The sequence below is a fragment of the Oncorhynchus mykiss genome, chromosome 11, assembly GCF_013265735.2.
Source record: "Oncorhynchus mykiss isolate Arlee chromosome 11, USDA_OmykA_1.1, whole genome shotgun sequence".
Taxonomy (NCBI): Eukaryota; Metazoa; Chordata; class Actinopteri; order Salmoniformes; family Salmonidae; genus Oncorhynchus; species Oncorhynchus mykiss.
In genome coordinates, this window is record NC_048575.1 from 50,461,617 (window position 1) to 50,481,242 (window position 19,626).

Here is a 19,626-nt window from a genome sequence, read left to right on the forward strand (position 1 = left end):
CCAATAAAGCCATTTTGGATAAACTGACCCTGGACCTGCAGTCAGACCTACAGGAAAAGCTACCGCTGTGTGTCAAACGGAAATGGAATTTAAAGAGTGCCTCAATTTGCCCCGGAGCAGAAAATTTTACAGCACCATGGATCAGGTGGTATGTCAGCTGATCTGAACAGGAAGAGATCCAAGTTCAGTGAGCGGTGGCAGTCATAGCGTTATTTCTCAATAAGTATTATAGTTCTCACCCCAAGACACATCATACTATTTGAGAAAATAGTACTACTCAATAGCAAATCCATTCATAATGTTTGCCCCTGACGACGAGGATGGAGATTTTCTGTCACCTACTGGAGGGTGAGTAAGTTTCCTTTCTTTTTCTGGACAGATTGCTAGTAAGAATTACAAGAAATTGCGATGTGGGGGAATCGTTTCTCGTTTCAGCTTGTTTCATTGTTATTGATACCATGTCTTGTTTTGAGGTGTTTTGACTGATTTCCTGTCAATGTTAATATGGTCAAAAATTCTCTAGCTAAAAAATCTCTAGCTAACTAACCAACAACTATAATGATGTATTAGAGCGACAACAAGTGGTCCTTGTGCAAATATATTTGTTTTCAATAAACATTGGAGACGAAATACAGATTACATGTTGTCAACCATCTAAGCCAACCTCTGTTTTCCTCGTGGTTGCGCGCTGGTATTTTTTTGTTGCTCAAAAACCAACCCTTCTATTTACTTGAGCAAGTCGGGTGCATAGATGCTGTAAAGAAGTCAATGGAACGCAGACATTTACCAGATTGGCGCACAGTCAAACAAATCTGGTCAAACAAAGTGGATATTCGTCAAATCCGTCATGATTGAAGTATTGTAAGAGGCCCATAATGTTGTTACTTAAGCAAGCATTATTCTCTAATTTTCACCTAAAATTAGTGTGAAATACACATATAAACAATGGCCTAAAAGTAGGTTATTTTATTGGGGGGCAATGAGTCTCGGGATCTTTCCCCCGTGCGTTTTCAAGTCAATTCCATTGTTTTGGTCGTGTTCGATTGACCCTCTTTACCACATCTATGCCTTGCAAAATAATAATCGATGGGAAGGGTGACTTGACCTTGTCTGACTCCTCGCGCATCCTCAGTCAGAGCCTTGTGAGATAGTCTTTGTCCTCCACCTCTTACCCAGAGACACAGTACTGCATGGGATTTGCAGGTACAGTAGGAGGTACCTCATGCAACTGATTCAGTTGCAGGTCACTCTAGTTGCTAGATCCTACGCTTTGGGTCGTTTGTGATTTCCCCCTTTTGGCTGCGAGCCCAGTTTTTAGTTGCTGGATTAATCGGCCTACTATGTCTGCTCTGAAGTAGATGACTAAAAATCACTTGTACAATGCAGGCTAACTGCCAACTACGGCCTATGTGTTTTGCTCTCTAACATTTCCTGGCTAGTAGGGCAATAGTTCCCTCAGCTAATATGATTTGGCGGAATGAAGCTTGTCTGGGCCAGAAGCAGTGAAGGAGGGGGGAGGCGAGCATTGTGGCTCCTAATTCCTCTCACATGCTGCTAGTTAGGGCCAGTAGGGCGAGGGCTGCCTGCTCCTTCAGCTCAGCACACTCTGGACTGCAGACTGAGCCGGAACTCCACAGCTCTTCCAGTGATATGGTGTCAGATCTGCCATGGATGTGTGACCGCTTTGGGGAGCAAGACATTGAGGAAAGGAGTGGAGGGCATCACTGAGGGTGGGAACACTGAAACACAGTGTGTTGGGTGGCCCGTGCCAGCCTTACACATGTAGGCGAAAGGGGCTACCCTTCACCACCAGTCGTAAGCAACAGACGGGCTTCGAGGTGTCCACCATGTCTTCTGCTCTAAGGGACAATGACTACCTGTGGAGGGAGATCCAAGGGTCAGTATTGCCCTGCTCTGGAGGGAACAGTTAAAGTAAAACCTGATGTTTTGTCTTGATGATGACCACATAAGCCTAATTTGCCCCTGGTGGTCTGTCTGTAGCAGTTGAGGAAGGTTATGGGGTGTCTTATTAATTGAATTTGTGGTTGCCTGGTTCTAATAGCGACTGGGAAAATGTTATTGTGGTCATTCTATTTACGCTTCAGTTATGGCAATGTGACATTGTTAGCGACGTTTCAATTTCGTGATATAGGCTATTCTAGTGTGTAGTCGTAGTAAGAGCTGCTGTGATAAAATGACCTACACTAATGGTATTGTGTTGTTGCATTCAACGACCGGTTAAATGTGGGAATTGGCTACTTGGCTTAACGTTAACAAGTCATCGTGGTGTTAACTACGGAATGCTGACTTGTTGGAGGCAGTTAGACTGAGGGTATCTGAATCCCAATACGTCAGAGGAAAGGGCTCATAAGAGCAGTGTTTCTCTATTGTTTGGGCATGGGTCTTGACACAGCAACCGCACACTGTATATCAAGACCCATGCCCAGTTGACACAGCAACCGCACACTGTATATCAACTGGGCATGGGTCTTGATATACAGTGTGCGGTTGCTGTGTCAACTGGGCATGGGTCTTGATATACAGTGTGCGGTTGCTGTGTCAACTGGGCATGGGTCTTGATATACAGTGTGCGGTTGCTGTGTCAACTGGGCATGGGTCTTGATATACAGTGTGCGGTTGCTGTGTCAACTGGGCATGGGTCTTGATATACAGTGTGCGGTTGCTGTGTCAACTGGGCATGGGTCTTGATATACAGTGTGCGGTTGCTGTGTCAACTGGGCATGGGTCTTGATATACAGTGTGCGGTTGCTGTGTCAACTGGGCATGATTCTTGATATACAGTGTGCGGTTGCTGTGTCAACTGGGCATGGGTCTTGATATACAGTGTGCGGTTGCTGTGTCAACTGGGCATGGGTCTTGATATACAGTGTGCGGTTGCTGTGTCAACTGGGCATGGGTCTTGATATACAGTGTGCGGTTGCTGTGTCAACTGGGCATGGGTCTTGATATACAGTGTGCGGTTGCTGTGTCAACTGGGCATGGGTCTTTTGTTCTCTGCAGAATATACGTTCACTTTTTTTTTTCACTAGCATTTTTTTGTGTTCGGTGAAATCAGAAACAGTGAGCCAGGAAATGATTAACCATGAAACAGGACAGCTGCTCAATCAACACAATACCTTTTTAGCTTTTCATTCAATGAGATGTTTTTGTCTTTATGGAACATACCATGGTGTATTGATGTCTTTTGATAAAATATTTGGGAACTTAGGAGGCGGGGTTTAGTAGACCTAGCTCATTATACCAATAGGCCGATAATAGGCTTACAGAAATAACCTAAATATCACTTCCTCTGTTATTTCAGTGCAAAGCTGGCATCACTTTTTGGACTGGACCAAGCAGCAAGTCAGGGGAATGAATCTTTTCAATATACAGCCCCTAAACAGCCCAGGAAGACCTCAAATCCAGGTAAAAAACAGAACTTAACCCGACGCAAGGGAATGTGACCAAAGTTTGGTTAATATGCTCAGGTGAACCTGAGATGTGTTTACCGCATGTTTGTTTTATTTCCAGGTCCTCCTGCCCAGAAACCTGCGTTCCCTCCGGGTGCTCCTGCAGTACTATTGGCTACAGCTATCCATGCTTTCAAATAGTGAGTATCTTTAAACTGTACAAGTGACTAGAAATACCACCCCGTGGATCCTGTGACATCATTAGGCCCATTCATTGGTTTTGACTTAATCCACAACTGACGGTGCATCTTTCTGTTTAGTCTTAACGGGCAGTATCAGAAACAAGGAAAGCTGGGAGCTGCAGTCCTGGGTAACCAAACAACAAAAGAGGTGAGACCAGAGTTGTGCTTTTATTGAAAACGGTCAATTTTCATAAGATTTCTATCGCTTTGAAAATGCTTATCATCATGCAAGTTTGCTACCATTGATCTACAAGTTCCCTGTCTGTTTTCTCGTAGTACAAACTCTTGCTTTACATCAGTCAGCAGAAACAAGTGACTGCGGCCAAGATTCATGTTGGCTTCATCTTTACGGTGAGTTTAAAACAAACCAAAAAAATTGTCAGAGGAAGCTGAGCAGGTGAAAAGAGAGCCAGTAAGCTTCTCTAAAAGAATCTCGCTCTCTCCCGTTGTCTCCTGCAGGTTCAGCCCAACAACTACTGCACTTTTTATGATGACCAGCGCCAGAACTGGTCCCTGATGTTTGACACAGAGAAGGCTGCTGTAGACTTTTGTAAAGAGGTGATGGACAGCTGAGCTTAGGTCATGTTTAATTGCTTTGTGCAGAATTTATTTTAATGTAGACTGGTATAAAAGTGATTTTAAATTGGCTGCTTCTTTAATTTAGGTGTGTTTGGCAAAAGTAAACAGCGCCCCCTCCTTAGATATGGTGGTGGTGCAGGACCTGACACTAGGGGAGGGGCAGGGAGTTGAGACTGGAGACTCCCTGGAGATGACATACACAGGGTGGCTCCTACAGAACCATGCCATCGGACAGGTAAGCTATGGCTGTGTGTGTTGTGCCGTTAGAGATTAGTGCTTCGCACATTGCTGTGTGTCCTCTTTGCCCTGGGAGCTAGTGGTACAGCAGTGTTCTTGTAATGTTCAACTATTGTTTCAGGTGTTTGACTCCAACCTGAACAAAGACAAGCTGCTCCGACTGAAACTTGGCGCTGGAAAAGTGATTAAGGTGATTTAATTGATGTACAATTGGTGAATAATGTGGGTTGTTTAGGCACAGCTAACACTTCTGTTCTAAAGAAGAATAGTAGGGGCATTCCATACCAGACATGCATGGGGAATGCACAGCTTCCTCTGTCCTCTCTGATTGCTAGGGCTGGGAGGAGGGCATGGTGGGTATGAGGAAGTCAGGCCGCCGTCTCATGGTGATCCCCCCCAGTCTGGGCTATGGCTCCCAAGGAGTAGCCAACCGCATCCCAGCAGACAGCACACTCATCTTTGAGGCAGAGCTACGACGGGTAGGACCTCCAGCATCTCGCAAATGGGACTGTCCAGTAACTCTAAGCCAAAATGTAATATTTAATGAGTGTCTTTGTATCATCATGCCCTTCTGTTGTGTCCCCAGGTGAAGTTGGCGAAAGACAGTGGGTCTGACCGTGCCAGTGCTGGGTCTCGGGACTCTGCTGCCTCTTCACCTGTCCCCTGTGTGGAGAACCTGGGTCCCTACCTCCCGGCAGGTCCCACTCTGCTCCGTGCTACAAGCCCCGGGAGACCAGGGTAAAAGCATAGGCTCATCTAAACACAATCACAACCAGCTCTTTTCTGTCTTTGTTCCTCTTTCGATTGTTTTCCCCATCTCTTTTTCAGGGAACCACCACTTCGGGCAAAGTCGAATTCCATCAGTGAACAGTTGACAGTGAGTGCTTTCTCTCTCATCTGAGTCACATTAGACTTTTATATAAAACAGGCACAGCTAGGGCTCTGGCAATCATAATATTTTGTCAGATGGTTATTGTCATGCAAAAGACTGCCGGTCTCACGGTAATTGACTGTAAATGAACATAAACACGTTTAGCATCTCCAGTTAGATCCAAAAATCTCAAATTTGGACTCATCAGACCAAGGACAGATTTCCACTGGTCTAATGTCCATTGCTTGTGTTTCTAAGGCCAAGCAAGTCTCTTCTTATTGGTGTCCTTTATTAGTGGTTTCTTTGCAGCAATTTTACCATGAAGGCCTGATTCACACAGTCTCTCTGAACAGGTGATGTTGGGCTGAAATTTCTGAGGCTTGTAACTCTAATGAACTTCTGCAGCAGAGGTAACTCTGGTTCTTCCTTTCCTGTGGCAGTCCACATGTGAGCCAGTTTCATCATAGCGCTTGATGGTTTTTGTGATGGCACTTTCTGGATTGACTTACCTTCATGTCTTAAAGTAATGATGGACTGTCATTTCTCTTTACTTCTTAGAGCTGTTCTCGCCATAAATGGCCTTGGTCTTTTACTAAATAGGGCTATCTTCTGTATACCACCCCTACCATGTCACAACACAACTGATTGGATCAAACTCATTAAGAAGGAAAGAAATTCCACAAATTAACTTCTGACAAGGCACACCTGTTAATTGAAATGCATTCCAGGTGAATTCCTCATGAAGCTGGTTGAGAGAATGCCAAGTGTGTGCAAAGCTGCCATCAAGGCAAAGGGTGGCTACTTTAAAGAATCTCAAATCTAAAATATATTTTAATTATTTAACACTTCACTTTTTTGGTTACTACATGATTCCATGTGTAATTTCATAGTTTTGATGTCTTCACTAGTATTCTACAATGTAGAAAATAGTACAAATACTTTTGACTGGTACTGTGTTTGAGTATGTATGTATATAGAGATTCGTTTTTAAAATTGATATCTCCTAGATTTAGGATTGACACTTTAAAACCTTGATATATATATTATTTTTTTTAAAGTATAAGTAAATAATTATACCTAGAGGGGTCCCTCAATTATCCTATTACTAGGCTATTCAAAATCAAATACAAATGCACTCATTGGAGGATAACTGTAAGCCACCCTGCACAATCGGTGACCCAACAGCATTGCCTAGGGCCATACATTCTCTCCCAGAATCATGGATAGACATTTTGGAGAGTAGCATAAGGTAACCAGTCCATCCAGTATGCATAATGATACAGTCCACCGATTATGATTTTTCAACGCCGATACCGATTGTTGGGGAACCAAAAAAGCCGATACCGATTAATCAGACACTTATTTTTTTTATTTTTTTATTTTTTATATTTGTAATAATGACAATTACAACAATACTGAATGAACACTTATTTTTAATATAATACATCAATCAAAATCAATTTAGCCTCAAATAAATAATGAAACATGTTCAATTTGGTTTAAATAATGCAAACACAATGTGTTGGAGAAGTAAAAGTGCAATATGTGCCATGTAAAAAAGGCTAATGTTTGAGTTCCTTGCTCAGAACATATGAAAGTTGGTGGTTCCTTTTAACATGAGACTTCAATATTCCAAGGTAAGAGGTTTTTAGGTTGTAGTTAATATAGTATTTATAGGACTATTTCTCTCTATACCATTTGTATTTCATATACCTTTGCCTATTGGATGTTCTTATAGGCACTATAATATTGCCAGTGTAACAGTATAGCTTCCGTCCCTCTCCTCGCCCCTACCTGGGCTCGAACCAGGAACACATCGACAACAGCCACACTCGAAGCAGCGTTCCCCATCGCTCCACAAAAGCCGCGGCCATTGCAGAGCAAGTTAACCCACTGTTCCTAGACCGTCATTGAAAATAAGAATGTGTTCTTAACTGACTTGCCTAGTTAAATAAAGGTATAAAACTTGAAATCGGCCCCAATTAATCGACCATTCCGATTAATCGGTCGACCTCTAGTCCACACTCCAAAGACGATTACTTGAATGTGTTTAATTTTGGAGTATAGGCTACCAATTACGGTATGTACCAAAGACATTAAATCAGTTTTGTTTCATGTTTTTCTGCCATGCATAATATGTGGTCTATGTATTATATAACTGCAAAATCATTATTTTAATTCAGTTTTTTGGGGGGGCTTGGACTCCTAAGCCTATGCATAAACTCTAATATTTATATGGGTGTTTTGAATTAATTATCACCTTAATTTCCTTGTTAGACTTTGAAACAATATCCACAACAGACATGTTTTACACTGTTTCAACCTGCTGTTGAACTTCTTTCTTCAAACTGATCAATCACAGTGAGGTTTAAAATCACAATACTGTTTTGGTAAGTTTTTGATGTGATTTTTGATTGTATTTTCATTGACGTCAGAGTGGTTAGAGGAACAATAGAGCCCTGAATACCAGGTCATTAGGACCTGATGGAGGGACAATAGAGCCCTGAGTACCAGGCCATTAGTGACCTGTTGGCGGGACAATAGAGCCCTGAGTACCAGGTCATTAGGACCTGATGGAGGGACAATAGAGCCAAGAGATTGCTGTGACTCAATGGTCACGTGTAATTTTACTGTGGTCTTTACTCATGACAGCTGGTGTGGCAGAAATACTGTCACCGCAACAGCCCTAGGCACAGCTGACCTGATAAAGCATAACCTATTCCTTAATCTTCCCATTGCTCCAGAATCCAGACGCCACCAAAGCCAAGCTGATATCTCGCATGGCCAAGATGGGTCAGCCCATGTTGCCCTTCATGGCAGGGCCCTCCTCCCAGCCAGACTCCAGCGACTCAGAAATGGAGGTGAGATGAAGGGTTTATTTTCATATAGCTGCACCTACAGTATAGTAGCTGAGATAAGTATTCGAGAGAGAATCGCTGTCTTCCTCCAGGACCCCAGAGTGAAGGAGCGTCTTGCTGCTCCTTCTCCTGTACAGATCTCCACTGCCCCCCAAGCTCCAGTGCAAGGTGAGCTCTCCCACAACCTCTGCTGGAGCCATCACTCTCCATGTTTAGCTGACCAATAGATAGGTCAATATCACTGTTTTTTAAGACCAATGTCTTGAATTGTTAGACTGAGATCTGCTGTAAAACTTCCTTTTCAGGGTGTCTGTTTGTTGATGCCCTGGAGGCTGCCTTTGGATGACATTTCTCAGTTTGTACATATTCATTTTTTTTTCTTAAGTGCTTTCTCACCCTCACGGGGCATCGCCCTCTGCCTTGATGCCTGTTGCTATGACAGCTGCTGCTCCGCAGCCTGTGATGTCAGGCTCCGCCCATGCCTTTCAGGTGAGAATGACCCATGTCATCTTCATCGTTCAACTGTCAAAAATGTAACTCATTTCCATGCTATTTTGTATTGACTTTAAGGCTAATCGCCCCTTCTAATGAAGCTCTCCTCATTCTCTGTTGTCATTAAATCAGTCCGTTATGTTCTTTCATAGCCTTACGCCTACCCACAGTCCTCTATGTCTCCGTCTCAACTTCAACCAATGGGCCAGATGTACCCCACCCAGGCAGTACCATACATGGGAGGCACTGGCGAGGTCACTTCCTTCCTTATGGCTGAAGCTCGGCAGCATAACTCTGAGATCCGATTGGCTGTTGGCAAAGTGGCAGATAAAGTGGACCAGTTGGCTTCAAAGGTCAGCAGTAATATGAAGGGTATTTCTCTGGTGTTATCAGGCATCAGTTTTTCACTTCTCATCGATCCTCATGTTTTGACAGGTTGATGACCTTCAGAGGCAAGGAGGCCACTCATTGGCTGTGCCCAGTGTCACTATGGAAACCGCCATGATTATGCACAACATCCAAAGAATCATTCAGGTATAGTCCGGGGGTGGGGGGGATTTTAAGCTTTCGGATGTATTTATATTTATATATTTATTTATTGATCATTAAATGTGTAACTGTCTTTATAGGAAAATGAATCTTTAAAGAAGGACGTGTACGAGAAGAGCTCACGTATAGAGGAGCAGAACCGCAAGATCGGGGAGCTCATCAACCAGAACCAGAGGTAAGACCGACATTGATCTGCTGTAGGAGGCAGACATTGATCTGCTGAATTTCCCTGTTGTCGTCCAGGTACATGGAGCAGAGTAACCTGCTGATGGAGCAGAGGAATGACTCCCTAAAGTCCTCAAGTGAACACAACCAGGCCCGGACGCTGCAGGCTGAGCAGGACAAGGTAGATCACCAACCCTACGTCTGTATATACTGTTATCACCCTGCAAGGATCAACAAACGTTCCCTTATACTCCCAGCCAGAGGCAGTATGAGATGTGATTATTTAAACCCATAGCGATGGCTCTAGGAATTCTTCTCATGACAAAAGGGTTTATTACAGTATCTAACATGGCTGTGGGGATTTCAGTGGCGTTTACTTTGGTGTGTCTGGGGACTAACAGAATCTCACCTCCATCCACTGCTCCTGGCTGTTTGTCCTGCGGTGTTAGTCTCAGGACCTTTTAGTCCTTCACTCTTTCCAGCATGCTCTGCCTCAGGACCTGGGCTTGGGCCAGGTGAGCCTGTTTGCTCATTCTCTACCTCCCTCCACTCGTCATCTTCCCCATCCCCCCTTTCACTAACTTTTCATTTATTTCATTTTTATTCAACCCTTCCCTCATTATCAGTCATCTTAATCTTCTTCCCACGGTGTCATGCTGTTAGAGTCCATGTTAACTCTGTCTCTCACTCATCATCATGTCTCGCCAATCACCACCACTGTCAACTCACTCTCTATGGCTGTATCCCAAAAATGTGAGATGGCCTCCTTTCCTCGTCGCCTTTCGTTCATGACCACTGGGAAAAAAATGTCTAGAAACGGACAGTTCCCACCATGTTGCTTTGCTTCCAGTCAGATTAGTGATCATAAAGGAAAGAAGATGAGGAAAATAAGCAAATTTGAGGTTATTGGGACACCAGCCTGTCACTGGGCTGTGTATTGTATAGACAGACAACACTGGTGACTATCAGTGCTTGTCTCTATCCCTCAGGTACGTCTGACAGAGGAGCTGGCCACGTGCACATCACGGGTGTCCCAGCTGCAGCAGGAGGCCACGTCTCACCAGCAGAGGGCTGCAGAGCTGCAGAACAAACTGACCTCTGCCCTGCAGGATGGCGACACACACTGCACACGCATCTCCTCCTTAGAGACCCAACTGGAAGGTATACACTACTGTTACACAATGTGTTTTATTTAAAGAGGTTAGACAGGTGTCAGCGAGAGTGTGTTCATCTTGGTGTAGGATGGAGGAAGTGTCACTAAAGGTGTGTGTGTGTGTGTGTGTGTGTAGAGCTGAAGGAGACTGCAGAGAGAGGCCAGGCTCAGTACCGCACAGAGAAGCAGAAACGCAAAGGGATGGCTCTCCGGGTGAACAACATGGAGGAGGAGCTGCAGGACCTGAAGGCTGACAAAGACAGTATGGAACGAGTGAGTATGGCACACAGTAAATGTTCTTGTTGGTTTATCTTTTAGATTTGGGCACCAATGCTTACGTCAGTGTGCGTGGGCCTCCTCTCAGACGTGCATGGTAGAAATTGCCCAGAGGCAAAGATCTAGGATCAGCGTACAGATCTCAGTTCAGCTCTCTTCACTCCTAAACCTTGACCAGAGTTGGAGAAGGGCCTAAAACTGACGTTAGATCGGTGTCTAAGGGTATCATCATCCTTCTCAGATGGTGTCGGACAGGAAGAGGAAGTGGCAGGCAGAGAGGCAACGGTGTGATGAGGAGATGGAGGAGCTGAGGAGGAGCAGCCAGCAGGACATGGAAAGTCTGAGGACACAGCTCCGCAAGGCCAGGACCAGCACTGGCCAGGCAGCCTCAGAACAGGTATTGTACAGTGTTTCCCCTATATTAATCAGCAGCGGCGGGCTCCACTATTAAATCGTGGCCGCCACTCCCAAAAATATGATGTACATTTTTATGTGTGTGTGGTATGTATTTATGTATGTATGTATGTATGTATATGTGTGTGTATATTTATTATATTTATTTATTTATTTATTTATTATATATATTTATATATAAATTGTATGTATTATTATTTTGGGGGGATGGTAAAACATTTTCAGTTTAAAGTTAAACAACTAAAACCAGATATAAATTATGTAGAAAAGATAATGGATCTATATTTTTTAAGATCATCTTTGAGAACTAACAGCCACCAGAGTAAAAACTAGACCTTAACTAGGTTTCTATCTAATTTGCGACAGATTTTCATGTGAATATTCTAAAATCTGCATTTTCCCACTAGAGATGTTTCCATCAAAATGACTTTCTGCAAATAAAAGGCTGTGTGATGACGTAGTGCACATAAAAGAAATTCCCATGTACCGAATTAAAAATACAAGTTAAATGGGTTTCATCACATTTTCAACTCTACTGATGAGTTTGTCACAAAAACTGTTGCGTTATATTGCTGGTCCACACTGGTCTTGGCACGTGCCCTCTAGCCTAACCAACAGCTCACAGATACATTGCGGGTAGGCTACCTACATTATGAGATTATTATGGATATGAGCAATAGTATTTGTCAAACGGAAGCTAAGCATCGATCGTCATGTCACCAGAATAACACCCTCAATATTTAATGGAAGGGAGCATCAAGCTCATCACCGTGCACGTTCACCACCCTGTGAAGTTCATCAGAACCTATTTTATCTGTAACCTAATAAACTGCAGGCTTTCCTGGGTCGTAATGGGAGGACCACACAACAAATCATGTGACTCCCAAGTTTACTTCGATCTGATAGCTATGATATCAATATTTGCGCATTAAGGAGTTTCCACCGCCATTTCTAACATAATACATTTTACAGACACAAAAAGATCCCGCCATGTAGAACGAACAAATTGTCAGCATTTCTACAATTGTACCGGCGTTTCATGTTGCAATCAGCCCGGTCATTCCTTTTTTCATGCCTCCGGTAAATTCATCTACATGAAATGGTTGGATGGAAATGTTCTTACACAGGGAGAATCTACAATATAATCTACAATATTGATTTCATTATAATGTCTGAGTCACTTAGATAGTATAAGAACACGGCACAAGCCATGGCTAACTGTGTAGAATTGCAGAAAATTAGCTTGAAAGTAATTGTTCAGTTTTTCCAGATTCCTATGAAAAATGACCAATAATTACTTACAATAGGAGCGAAATAGTTTTCCTTCCCACATTTTTTGGGGGGGTATAAGTTAACAGAATATGAACTTTTTAAAGAGATTTGCACTGGTCAATTGTTTTAAAACTGCACATTTTCTCTCAGCCCCATTGCAGGAAATGAGCTTTATAACTGGCATTTTTTACTTTATTTTCAGCTCCATCACAACACTCCCACCCCCCCTACACTAACTTGGCCACCGCTGCTGAAAAAAATCCTAGGGTAAACACTGGTGTATGTGTATCGTCTATCGGGAGGGATAGATAAATATTTACACAGCTAAATCTCCTTTTGGATACGTTTTTAGTCTATGAAGAGTCATTTTGTGTGTGTGCCTGACTGCGTGTGCGTGTCTGTATTTTTTTCGCATGTGTGTTCCAGCTAGCCCAACTGCAAGCAGAGCTGGAGGAGGAGTGGAAGGGGAAGTGTGAGCGGGCGTTGGCCTCGGCCAATGAGCAGCAGGGGCGTGAGATGGCCGAACTGGCAGAGCAAAGAGACATACTGGAGCAGAGACTGACCCAGCTACAGGAAAAGGTCAACAGCCTAACCCATATTATACCGTACACAAAACTTTCTCTCTCACGACGCCACTTTGGACTCCTGAGTTCATACATCGTTTTATAATGTGTGGCTAAGGGGGATTTGTTACTGTTGTTCTACAACAATGGGAACGACATAAGTACAAGGCTGTGAAATGATTTATTCTGTAGCTTAATCTGTGAGTAGTGGTGCGGAACCCTAACGTGCTCTCTTTCATTCGAACAGTTTTCAGCTCTGAAGCAGTCCAGGGACTCAGAGGAGCAGTGCTTGTTGCAGCAGCAGGGACAGGACGAAGAGCAGCAGGTCCTACAAGAAAAGGTATTGATCTGGTTGTGTTAGCTGCTAATGCTATTTCTAACTCTCCTTAATGTTATGACGTCTTTCTCTTGTTCTCTCAGTATTCAGGCCTGGAGGAGCAGTGGTCAGCTGTGAGACAGAAGCTGGAGGGGCGAGTGGCTGAGCTGGAAAGGAGGCTGGCAGAGCAAGGGGGCCAAGCGGACAGTGCAGGACAGGACACTTCAGGGGAGGTGAGGGAGACACAGAGCCATGTTTTCTTTCAGACAGCTGTGTCTTTCTTACCTGGAAAATTGGGCAGTAGATATTTGGTTTAAACCAAAACTTGGAACATACAGTTCAGGGCTGTAGTTCTATTTTATAAAAATGTATGTCAGTCTGAACTTAAAGGTCAATAAAATAAATAAATAAATACATTTCAATAAATACTCGCCTTGAAGTGTTCTGGCTACATGATGAACACAGGCTAGTATTCTATTTCAGAACGGGAGTTTGACATTGCCCAATTTATTTTCAAATCCTTGGGGAGAAGAAGTGTATAATGTGACAAGGTGAAAGCTGTACTTTGTTATGCATTGAAAAATGTGTGTTTTGTTCACACATACTTAGTGTTTTATAAGCCCATACGGGCTCCGCACTAATTGGTGTACGACACAAAAATCAATCAATCAATCAAACTGTATTTCATGTTTTGACCCTGGCCATGTTTTCCTGGCAGGTGAAGCGTGTAATGAATGGAGTGTTTCACTCTCTGAGGGGGGAGTTTGACCTACACGAGACTTACACAGGCAGCACTGTGCTCGGCGTAATCGTCAACACCATAAAGGTACAGCATCTCTTCAGGACAATGACCAAAACGGTTGTCTCAATAACGTGTTATTCACAATGAAGATGGACTGAAAAGGATGTGGGTGAATTAATGTTGGTCTTTGTCCCTTTACAGAGTGTTACCTTGCAACTGCTCAATGGTACCGAGAGACGTTCATCCCATCTGAGGGAAGAAGAGGAGGTGGACAGTGATGTGAGGCATAGAGAGGAGAGACCAGCTCAGGATGCTCATGTGAATGGGAAGGAAGAAGAGGAGGAGCAGAGGACTGAGCCTGAGCACCTTAGTGAGTCCTCTGTGCAGAGGGAGGGAGACCCCAGAGATGTGCAGGAGAGGGCTCAGCTTGAGGCAGTACCAGAGACGAAGAAACTGACTCGAGTGGAGCCAGAGGCAGACATCGACACGGATCCAGAGCACCAACCACCATCTCCCCAACCACAACCACCATCTCCCCAACCACAGGGAGAGCTCACCACAGAGCCTTCTGAACCCACTGGCATAAACCTTGAGGAGAATCTGCCCTCTGAGAGAGGACAGAAAACTCAGTCCGAAGGTGGCATAAGTAGCCCGGAGGTGAAGAAAGTGAGTGGGACTATTGAGTGTCCCCTGGGTGAACTGAAAAGAACTAGCTCCAAAGCCACAGGTCCTCAAACCCAGCTTCCACCTCCACCAAGCCCCCTGTATGATAGTCCTGGGAAAGTAACAAGGTGAGTTCTATAGAGAGACCAGTGAACTAAAATTAAACTTAGATAAGGCTCCGTTATACCCAACCACGTTCATAATTAGTCCCTTACTAATATGCATGAATTCCTGCATCTATTTCTCTCTCTCTCCCCCCCCCTTCTGTGTCCATTCTCACTCGTGTTTTACTATTCTCTCAGTCTGACTGAGGGAGTAGGAGAGGAAAATGGGAAGGATACATTTTTCCTGAGCACAGCCCCAACCAAACCCCCACCCACTGAGGAGGAGGAGGATGATGAGCTGGTGAGGAAGGATCTCTAGGGCCACACCAGTTCTCTCAGATGTCTACACACTGCTTCTGTTCTCCCTGTTTGTCAGTGGAGCCTATGTTTATCTGTTTTGTGGCTTACTCTGAATAGTACAGCAGGTAACACAAAGATGGTTTTGGGATTGAATTCAGTGGCATTCTTTACTGTTAAGTCTATGACAGGAACTTCATTTATTTCTGAACAGTGTTTTGTGGTCAGCAGAGAATTACTGAACACAACTCACATTTGATATACTTTCCCCATGTTTTCTCAGAGCTTGAAGGGGCAACCTCCACCAGCCCCTCTGTTTGGCGACGAAGAGGATGAAGATGATGATCTTGACTGGCTGGGATGAGCAACAACTGGAGGGATGGAAGTCTTATGAGTCTTAAAGTCCAGATGGAGGGACAGGCCCTCTAGAGATATCATTTCCACTGTCCTAAAAGGGACTACATGGAAGGGACGTGGTGAACTCCGTCTCTGTACATGGAAGGGACGTGGTGAACTCCGTCTCTGTCTCAGATAAGGCAACTCAAGTGAGTGAGACGGATGTGCTGTCTGACTGCTCTGAACACTGTGGTTAGAGACCTGTGCAGTGTTGATCTTTTGGTCGGACCTGACTGCTGCTGCCTGGAAACCACCTTTAATCAATTAAGTATTGATTAAAGGTGGTTTCCACCAGACCCCCCCCCCCCCCCCCCCCAGTAATCAATCGATCTGTTAGTCCTGTAATTTGTTGACTTCATTAGGCCTTAAATTAACATAATTTTGGTGATGATTTAGCTTGTTTTCCCTGTCGTGTTTGATTGTCTGTAATTTTGTTTTCAAGGGTTTCAAGGCGGTCATGTATTATGTGCTAAATGATAAGAGGGCTTGCTTCTTCAAGAACTTCTAACTTTTACACATTTTTGCTAACCAATATTCATTCCAGAAAATAAAATGCATAGAGTACATGGACATCTATTGTTGTTTCCTTTCCAACTTGACCTTTTCTTGTATTTCGTTAAGATATTGCACTAGTGTGATTTCTGGAACATTTTGGTGATGACATCCAGAATCAAACCAATAACTTGCTAAATTGAATACTGATACTTGCAATTCAAAAAATTTAAAAACACATTGACAAAAAAACTGGATCAGAATTTGGTGTTGATAGACATTTTACATAACACCATATCATCAAGAAGTATGCCCAAGATGAGTAATGTCATGAGTATGGAGAGCCTTGCATGGCAACCTCCGAGACAGGATGGGGGTGGGTGTAAAAACAACTTTGACCAGCAGCTGGAGAATAACTAGTCTCTCGCCGTTGCTTGGTAACGCAAGTTCTGAAAGGTAGCTATTGGGTAGCTAGCGTTCTGGCTAACAAAGTTGTTTAGCTAGCTCTTACATAGATTTTTCTTGAATTTTTTTCTTTTTTTTGAATTTGTTTCCTTCCAATGAACGAGAAGAATGGGGATTCGCCAAAAAAGTAGTCTCTAATCTACATAATAGCACACTACTTAGATTGAACCAATGTATTGGGAATGCTAACGTGTTATGCTAGCATGGACACTGGAAATAGCTAGTGTGTGGCACATGTACAGGACTAAATGATTGCACTCATTAATTCTCTCAAGTGTAGTCTATGGTCAGCCTTGATACATTAACCACCCTTAGTGTGGCTAATGTATCAGAGTGGAATGAAGGCCGAAAGATCCCTAAAGTGAAGTTGCTCTAAAAGACGAATTTTGCCACAGATGCTTTTCAAACTCTTCCCTCCAGCCAGTCACAAGTCCACCAGAGGGAGCACAACAAAAGGTTGGAGAGGTGAGCCAGAACAGAGTTATAGCCTAATACAATTCAATATAGTAAGTATATTGCCATTGGCCATCCAGTATACTGCAACAGAAAACACCCCCAAAAATTGAGTCCTACATTTTAGTTGAATATGTTTAAGAGTTTGACCAATAGATTTGCATAAGGGTTTACATTGCAGCAATTACAACTCTCATTCTTTGCAGTGCAGATCTCCACTTTCCAGGGTTCAACTCTGTTGACCATAATCCTAGTGACAAGCAACACAAGGGAGTCAAGGTTGGTCAGTTACACTAGCAGATAGTAAGCCTAATGTCAGATGCAAGACTTGTTGATTTTGTCTTACACCCTTTGAAAACCAAAGTTGTATTTTTTTTGTAGACTATTCTTTTCGATGGTGAGTAATGTTGATTGTAGTAGAGCTGATGCTGTGTAATGTCTGTTGTGGCTGTTATTGCAGCTCAGCCCAGATCAATCTTTTGGCCAGCTGCTCCAGTGCATCATGGGACTCTGGCTCCCTATTGATGTGGATCCCCAATCCCCAACACATCCTTCAGAGCCACGCCCAAAATAGGTCACATGATTTATTGTATTTGATGTGGATTTTATCTTTATTTTTCGTCATCAGTCACTTAATGTTGTACTTTTTATGTTATAGCCCTAGACCTTAGATTGTATTGTTTGCTTACAACGTAACCTTCTTTTTAGGCATTAAACTTGGCAGATATGCAGATTTGTGTCAACTTGCCTTTTTGTACACATGCCTAAACTGTCAAGGAGCTCATTTGCCTTCTGTCCTGAAAAACCTCCAAAGTGGTGAGTACCATATATTCACTGGTTTCATAAATTGTATGTGGCAAGTTATTTATCTTTGTGTTACATTTACTCATCTATATTGTGTGTTATAGAACAGAAAGAAGTCCAAGAATGTGTGGAAGAGGGTGCTGTTCCAGCTGACACCATTGACGTCACAGCTGAGAAGTGAGCATGGGTTGGGCTCCCTAGTGGCACAGCAAGCTGTCCACCCAAAAGACCTTGTCCTGGCCAAGCCTCACACTGACCCCCAGAGGGTGGAGGAGGATGCTGGTAGGCCCCAGGCCCAGAACCAGGAGCTCCTGTCATTGTAGGCTAGCCCAGAGGCCCAGACCCAGGCCCAAACATGCCCCCCCCCCCCCCAGCACCCAGGGTCCCCAGTGCTTACCTCCTCAGGAACAAGCCTCTGGTGTTCCACAGTGTTAGGGAGAGGGTGCTGAGGTGACACACCCAGCAGGATCGCTCAACATACAAACTGGACAGCAAGGTCACTCATACTGTCATAGTACTGCCCCATGGCATTCTTTTGTATCTCGAAGTATGGCTGACCTATGATCTGACTGGTCATTAAAAGGGGTATCTCCATTGCTCTCTGAGTGCAATGGAATGCGTAGAGTACATGTAACTAACAGGCGTGAAACCTGCTGCTGCCTCTCAGTTCTTATTCATCAGGCTTGTTGAGAGATGGGAAAAACCCTGATTTGGCTCCACATGTCTAGCAATGAGGGAGAGTCACGGGAGAGTGAAACTGGGCATTGGTTCTGAAGATGCGGGCCCTGATAGCTCCTATTACAGTGAGCTTTTCTGCCTAGTTTTATAACTGTTTATTTTCTGTTTTCCAACATCTCATGTAGAGAGTGGTCAGTGGTCACGTACTTCCTTGATTATCCATGCTTTAGGAAGAATGTAAGATTTTTTTTTGTTACAGCTGTTCATAAACAAATGAATTACAGAATGTCAACTTAACTGAATGTTTTCAAAATATACTGTCTAGGATGTATGCTTCTTGTGGACAACACTTGTCTATCGTAATGTCCTGTTGGTGTGTGTAACGAGGAGAGGAACTGCTATGTCATAGGATTTAGTTTAGTCAATGAAAATAAACAAATGTTTGTAGTGTTCCACTTGAATAAGGTAATTCTGGTAACCCATGTTTTGTTTGAGAATAATAGAAGAAAAGGAAACACACTTATGTCTTCATAGCTCTTACACTAGACTGGAGGGGATGGCATTGACTGGGATAGGTCGGTCTTCTCAGACTATCTGTGGAGAAAGCACAACCTTCCGCCCAACTGGGACAGAGAAAAGCCATCGATCCCCAGAAGACACAACTGTGGGATGGCTTTGGCTTCTACCCCATCCCTAAGGCCATGCTCCATCACCACCCCAGGATCCCTCTGTCCGTAGGTAACACTGGAGCTCTAGGCTGCATATGCATGCAGGCCAGGAGGCTTTGCTATGCTGTCACAGAGATGCTTACCGATTTGTAGATCTGACAATGAATGGATTAAGTTGATCAAAGATTAGCTCGTTTGTAACAAACATATAAATACATTCAGCATGAACCAATCAAGGTTTATCCTTGCATGTCCTCTAAGCACCATCGTGCCTTACAATTCCATGATTTTCCTTCAGGACACAGCTTCGACAGATGTGGTCAGTATATCATGTGGCAGACCAGGGGGTTAGGTCAAAACGTTTACACAGATCAGACACGGACAGAGTAGGATTAGCTCAGTTTCAAAGGTGTTTATTAAAATAATAGTCCAAACGAAAATAATAGGTTTTCCCCAAGACACCCTCT

At 43.6% G+C, this 19,626-nt stretch overlaps 1 protein-coding gene across 9 annotated transcripts; it reads left to right on the forward strand.

The window, feature by feature from the left end:
• Positions 1-50: 50 nt before the first annotated feature.
• LOC110535853 (FK506-binding protein 15) lies at positions 51-18,952 on the forward strand. Of its 9 annotated transcripts, none has more exons than XM_036935684.1 (32): positions 53-348; positions 3,323-3,426; positions 3,532-3,610; positions 3,731-3,800; positions 3,929-4,003; positions 4,112-4,210; positions 4,317-4,466; positions 4,590-4,658; positions 4,804-4,947; positions 5,055-5,206; positions 5,297-5,345; positions 8,084-8,200; positions 8,290-8,365; positions 8,583-8,686; positions 8,842-9,042; positions 9,125-9,223; positions 9,319-9,413; positions 9,482-9,584; positions 10,393-10,564; positions 10,693-10,829; positions 11,074-11,229; positions 12,945-13,097; positions 13,329-13,421; positions 13,502-13,630; positions 14,116-14,223; positions 14,341-14,930; positions 15,105-15,207; positions 15,487-17,021; positions 17,216-17,288; positions 17,470-17,583; positions 17,718-17,825; positions 17,918-18,952. In XM_036935684.1, exons 1-28 carry the CDS (start codon positions 299-301, stop codon positions 15,565-15,567), a joined length of 3,558 nt encoding a protein of 1,185 aa, XP_036791579.1. In that variant the 5' UTR covers positions 53-298; the 3' UTR covers positions 15,568-17,021; positions 17,216-17,288; positions 17,470-17,583; positions 17,718-17,825; positions 17,918-18,952. The 9 variants fall into 9 exon arrangements, with proteins under 9 accessions (XP_021476861.2, XP_036791579.1, XP_036791580.1 ...); XM_036935685.1 differs by having other exon boundaries at positions 17,221-17,288; XM_036935679.1 differs by having other exon boundaries at positions 15,487-17,288.
• The last annotated feature ends 674 nt before the right edge of the window (positions 18,953-19,626 follow it).

Excerpts from the sequence above, each read along its gene's own strand:
- LOC110535853 (XM_021621184.2), top strand. The coding sequence starts at position 299 with ATGTTTGCCCCTGACGACGAGGATGGAGATTTTCTGTCACCTACTGGA. Across the intron at positions 9,585-10,392 it reads TGCAGGCTGAGCAGGACAAG|GTACGTCTGACAGAGGAGCT; the intron begins GTAGATCACCAA and ends TCTATCCCTCAG. Across the intron at positions 13,098-13,328 it reads TGACCCAGCTACAGGAAAAG|TTTTCAGCTCTGAAGCAGTC; the intron begins GTCAACAGCCTA and ends TCATTCGAACAG.